This window comes from Nannospalax galili, unplaced genomic scaffold (genome assembly GCF_000622305.1).
Source record: "Nannospalax galili isolate Female #2095 unplaced genomic scaffold, S.galili_v1.0 scaffold101, whole genome shotgun sequence".
In the NCBI taxonomy this organism is placed as follows: domain Eukaryota; kingdom Metazoa; phylum Chordata; class Mammalia; order Rodentia; family Spalacidae; genus Nannospalax; species Nannospalax galili.
Genome location: NW_008345700.1, coordinates 2,189,741 through 2,195,464, shown reverse-complemented (window position 1 = coordinate 2,195,464; position 5,724 = coordinate 2,189,741). Strand labels below are relative to the sequence as shown.

The 5,724-nt window shown below is 46.2% G+C and overlaps 1 protein-coding gene across 3 annotated transcripts in view; it reads right to left on the bottom strand.

Moving 5' to 3' along the window:
• Htt (huntingtin) overlaps positions 1-5,724 on the bottom strand; it is a 144,412-nt gene that overhangs the window by 30,236 nt on the left and 108,452 nt on the right. For all 3 annotated transcript variants that reach the window (XM_029567695.1, XM_008841869.3, XM_029567696.1), the window contains 4 exons: positions 4,717-4,930; positions 3,873-4,018; positions 2,543-2,720; positions 1,504-1,599 (listed from right to left, as the gene is read on the bottom strand). In XM_029567695.1, coding sequence (XP_029423555.1) covers positions 1,504-1,599; positions 2,543-2,720; positions 3,873-4,018; positions 4,717-4,930 — 634 coding nt within the window. The remainder of the gene's footprint in view (positions 1-1,503; positions 1,600-2,542; positions 2,721-3,872; positions 4,019-4,716; positions 4,931-5,724) is intronic.

Sequence of the window (5,724 nt, the reverse complement as noted above, 5' to 3'; positions counted from 1 at the left end):
TATATATATATATATAATTTGACATTTCTTTCGTGGTGGTTTGAATGAGTACTTGGTCAGTTCATGGTACTGTTTGGGAAGGCCACAGAACCTTCAGGAGGTGTGGCCTAGCTAGAGGAAGCACATCACTGGGGTGGGCTTTGAGAGTTCATAGCTTTGTCCCCTTAGTTTCATTCTCTCTGCTTCCTGTGCATGCTTGAACGTGTGAGTGTGAGTGCTGAGCTTTCTGCTTTGGCGACCTCTGCAGCCACGATGGACTCTTGTCCCCATAGAACCATAAGCCCCAATAAATTCTTCCTCTGTAAGCTGCCTTGGCCATGGTGTTTTATCCCAGTACTAGAAAAGTAATACATCTATTTTTGCTTCTGTTTTTCTTTTTGAGACAGTTTTTTCACTATGTAGCCCAGGCTGGACTCAAATTCACGATCCTCCTGCCTTAGCTTCCAGTGCAGGGATCACAGGACTGTACCATGATGCTGGTGATGACCAGGCATTCCTACACCTATGAGTTTTGGAGCTTCAGAACATAGATAAGGATCCTGGTGACCCAAGGAAGAGTAGTCCAGCAGAAAGACAAACACCCAGAGATGCGTGCTTTTCATCTGCAGTGGACAGCTGCAGCTTCTAGGGCCCCGGGGTCAAGGAACTCAAAAGGTCCCAGAACCTTGAAGGCTTGGAGAACAAGAAGTCACCTGACCAGAGCAGGACTTTGCCGTGACTGCCACAACCAGGCAGACACCTGGGTCCAAGACACAAGAACAGAAAAAAGGCCGTCATATGTGTCTGAGTCCGTAATGGTTTTAAGTGATGGTGATTTCAGTATATACGTATTTTTTTCCTATAGGAAGAGCAGGAATTGTCTCTTAAAACTCCTTTAGAAGCCAGGTATTATTAGTACCCACCACTTAGGAGGTTGAGGCAGGAGGATCCTGAGTTTAATGCCACCCCGAACTACATTTGTGTCAGACAAGGCAGGCAGGCAGACAAGGAAGCAAACAAGTAAACACTACCAACAGAGATGTCTGAAGTAGCTGCTTGGGTTATAAGCACACTGCGTGGGCGTTCCCTCCTTTGGCTTCTAGCTCCTTACATTTCTACTCATTCCTTCCACATTCAGTAAGTATCTGTCAATCACTTCTAACAGGCCACACTGTGAGAGGTCCCATGCTGGGAGCACAGACATGGAGGGTATATTCCTCTACCTAAAACAGCTTAAAGGGACTACAGCCATATGCTAAGTGCTGAGTACTAAGATGTGGGCTTCCAGAAGGAATATACAAGCCCAGGCTGTGGGGACAGATGTGGAATGTGCCAGAGGAACAGGGCTGGGTCAAGGCAAAGAGAAGCATATGCAACCTTAAACTGTGGGTGAACCAGAGGACAGCAAGAGGAGCAAGCTCACCGAGTCACCGAGGCCACATTTCTCACGATACTATTTCTTCCGTGAATGAATTCGAAGTCCCCAAAGAAACACAGGTAAGAACAATGGGTGGTGAGACTTACTGTGGATGTCTGCGTCTGCTTCCTCCTCTCTGACAGCCCTGTGAGTGTTTGTCTTGCTTTCTGGACCTAGTAGCTGGTCCCCAGGCTCTACTGCAACTAAAACCACAAGAGAGCAAGCACTTTAACCTTTCTCTCTACTTAATCTTCCCCCTCTTCAACCTCATAAAAATTTATGGTGATATTTTATGTCAACTGAAATTTTGATTTCTAGAACCTGTTTTAGGCAAACTGGAACTGCTGGACAGTATGAGGCAAGGACCAGGCTTCTGGCTATTGACAAAGAACAGGACTTTGCTTTTGCACCCTGACTTCTAAGTCTCCTGCTTGCTGTCTCCACCCTGAAAGCTTTTATCAGACCACTCAAAATGCAGTACTGCTAAAAGACCACTGTGACTAGAAGGCTAGCTTTTAAACATTAATTTTCTGGGACTTTGTTTTCAAGTTGACTACAAATGCACAGATGAAAACAATTGAAACAATGAAGGATCAAAACGCCACTCTATAATGTTTAATTTGAAAACATAAAACTTCAAAACATCCTAACATGTAAACTATAATGTCCAATTTTTACAAAATTTTGGCTAATGACCCTTGCTGAGGACACTGTTCCTTGAAAAGAATGAGCTGCTTTCATTTTACAATGTATTAGTACTACAATACAGTATGGAAGACACACTTTGACTCTAACATCTATTGAATGTAATCTTAACAATCATTCAAGGCTAAAAACATGAAACTGTCGACTAGGACGAGCGATCAAAGGGACATAAAACTTAAAAAAGTAGTTTCTAAAAGCTGGAACTCCAAATTCTAAACAAAAAAATAACTAGAAAAGCAAATTCAAGCTAAGTCTCAGTGTAACAAACCTCGCAGGCTTGAGGTACATAGATGGGGCCTTCTGAGGGCAGCACCCACAATCCATTCACTTCATCTCAAGTCCAAACTTGGTTCTCAGCAAATAGAAGGCGGTAAGTAAAAACGTTTTTTCACTGATTACCAGGTCAACTAAGTAAAGAAAAAAACCCTATGGCAGACTTACTGGCTTCCAAGATGAATCGCACGCAGTGGATAAGGGAGCAGGCATGAGTCACATACTCTGGGGAGGAGAGCACTCCCCAGAGGCCAGGTACCTGTAGAGCCAGGCAGCAGCAGTTTAGCCCGGCCTGGAGGTCCAGACTCAGTGGGATCTGCTCATGGATCAAATGCCATGACAGGGCCTAAAGGGAAGCAGTGTGTTAGAATGCCTACTTAGTTCTCTGTGACTTGGGGACCGTCAGAGAAGTAGTGTCATTATTAGCTATGGGAGACCATGCAAAGATGGAGAATCCAGGAGTTTCAGACAGCCCTGTCCTTCCAGAAGCTCTGACCCAGGTTTCTAAGCTGCCATGCCCAAATCCCTTAATATTCAGTCCTGACGCACCTATGCCCCAAAGTTCTAGGCTCCTCTCTACCAGAATATCCAACTACCCCAGCTGTCTTTTTCTGGTGGCCCTACTGTGCCTAGAGAAATGTGTCCTGGGCCACAGCCAGAGGCTTTTCTCAGAGGCTCCTGTACCATAGGGCTTGTTTTAATCACAGCCAGCTGCAAGGCTGAGTTTAGGGTGTTTTCCTTACATGTGAAATGGGAGCTGAGAGTCCACCCTACAGGGTTACTGCTGAGAACCAAGTACCATGAGACTGCCTGCATAGCACAGGGTATGACTGGCAGCTGTCCCTCCGCACTAAAAGCACACAGCTGCTTTCCAGTCCTCCCCACCAGGCTGAGCTCTCAAAGACAGGCTCAAAGACTACCTGACCCAGCTTGATTCAGTGTGGGGCTTCTCCACTGCACACCCTCAGGACACTCCTTTCCTAGTATAAGGATTCAGCCCTTGCTCAGGATGAGCACAGCTCTGGACCTTAAGGAGAACTGGTCAGGCTCTTTTGCAGCTGCCATACAACAAGGCAATGAAACTATAGTGTGTGTACATACTTAGAGGGGCCAAGTGTTTAACCATCAATGGCTGAAATGCCCAGGTTTATGCCCAACTTAAAACATACCACTGCCTGCATTACTAAAATTAGGATCCACATTAGGTTTGTAGTGCAGGCACCCTGGTTCCCTGTGCAGTGGCACAAGGAGAGGGAAGACAGGAGGTGAAGTCTGGTGGATGGGACTTGGAACAACAGGAATTCACTTTCTATGTACTCAGGCACATCTTTACAATCTCTGAACTCATTATCCTCTTGCCCCTGCCTCCCAAGTAATGGGATTACAGGAACGCACCACCATACTGTCAGCTGCTAGTTTTTAAAATGAACTGTCTCACTCGTACTGAGAGTTGATGTCTTGGCCTCACAGAGACATTGCATTCCAGAGGTGCTCTTACCTCAAGGATCATCACCACAAACTTCACTGCATCAATCTCCTTCTCGGGAGGAACGTGCAAATGGTCAGGTACTTTGGAGACTACCACCAGGTATTGTGCCAGGGCCCGGGCAAGTGTGGTCAGGGACTGGTATGCCGTGGCATCCCCTAAAACATGAGACTGGCATTGAGTGACTGCAACCCTGAGCATAAACCCTCCCCCCTCAGAAGCTGTCCTGTGCCATGTGAATTTGAATTTGAGGACACGGAGATGCTCTGCCTCAGAGAGCACATCTGTACACACCCACCCATATGCTCTATATACAGTCTGAACCTCGTTTGCCCCGAGTCTAAGCCAGCCTTCCTGAAAGTCTTGCAACTCTGACTATCTACACCCAGGAGTGGCGAAGTGGCAAGGAATGAACCTTCGATCTAAAAACAGTGCTGTTTCACAGATACCTTTGTCCACCTTCCAGTGCTCAGATCAACAGCACTGACTATATGCGCTGGCCCTGCAATGCTTCTTTAAACTAAGATAACTTGGGCTGAGGAGATGGCTCAGTGGGAACAGTGCTGCTTGTGCAAACATAAGGACCTGAGTTTGGAATCCCAGCACTCAGGTAAAATCTGGGAGTAGTGGTGCATGTCCATAACAGTACCAGGGGCAGAGACCGGAGGATTCCAGAGGCTTGCTGGTTAGCCAATCTAGCAGAAATGAGTTCAGTGAGAGATCCGGTCTCAAAAAAGTAAGACAGAGAGTGACAGAGGAAGACACTGAAGGGTCAACCGCTAGTCTTTGTGCACACACACATGCACACACCACACACACAGCAAGAGAACAACTATGAGGACCTTATTTAAATTACCAAACAGATCACTCAGCTTGCTCCAGTAGGCCGTGGGCTCTGCAGGCAGGAAGGGCTGGAAGACGTGATGGACAGCTGGCAGCTGCTGAACAACAGCGGTCACACGGTCCAGGGTTGCCTCACGGGCTGCTTCAAAGAGGGCACTCTTCTGGCCAGCAGCCATTTCGCCCATGCCAAGGCTTAAGCACGGAGCCAATAGGCTTAGGTTGAACTCCTGAGGTCAGATACACAACAGCAAAGACGGTAAGCTTCCCTTCAGGCTGGAAACACACAAAGCTAACACGAACACTTGTTTTTGCAAAAATCCAGATCACAGTACTATATGGAATGCTCGTGAGAATATTCTAGAGACAGTCAAGCTCCTTTTGTCATATGATGCTCTGCACCACATTGGAACTCTGGTAGGAAGACCATCACCAGATAAACCTTTAGACCTTGTACTTGCAGAACTAGAAGCCAGTATCAGCCTTCTTCCATGTAGAGAAGGCAGGCTCAAGTAATTTCTTATAGTAACAAAAGTGGTAACATAGACTCTAGAAAAGCTTTCATTGGAGTACAAAATCACAAAGGCAGAAGACAGACAAAAACTAAGTTGGATTCTATTTTTTTTTTTTCTTTGTCTTTTTGAGATAGGGTCTCCCTGTAGCCCCAGCTATCCTGGAACTCACTATGTAGACCAGGCTTGCCTCGAACTCACAAAGATCCACCTGCCTCTGCCTCCCGAGTGCTGGGATTAAAGGCATGCGCCACCAAGCCCGGGATTCTCTATTTTAAAAAGGGTATTTTAGCTGCGCATGGTGGTGCACACCTCTAGTCCCAGCACTTGGGAGGCAGAGGCAGGTGAGTTCAAGGCCAGCCTGGTCTACATAGTGAGTTCCAGGCCAGATGGGGCTACAGGAAGACCCTGTCTCAAAAGGACCAAAAACCAAATAAATAAATAAAAATAAAAAATAAAAAGAATATTCTTATATTATGTCTATTATAAATATATAAAGAATTCCATTTAAC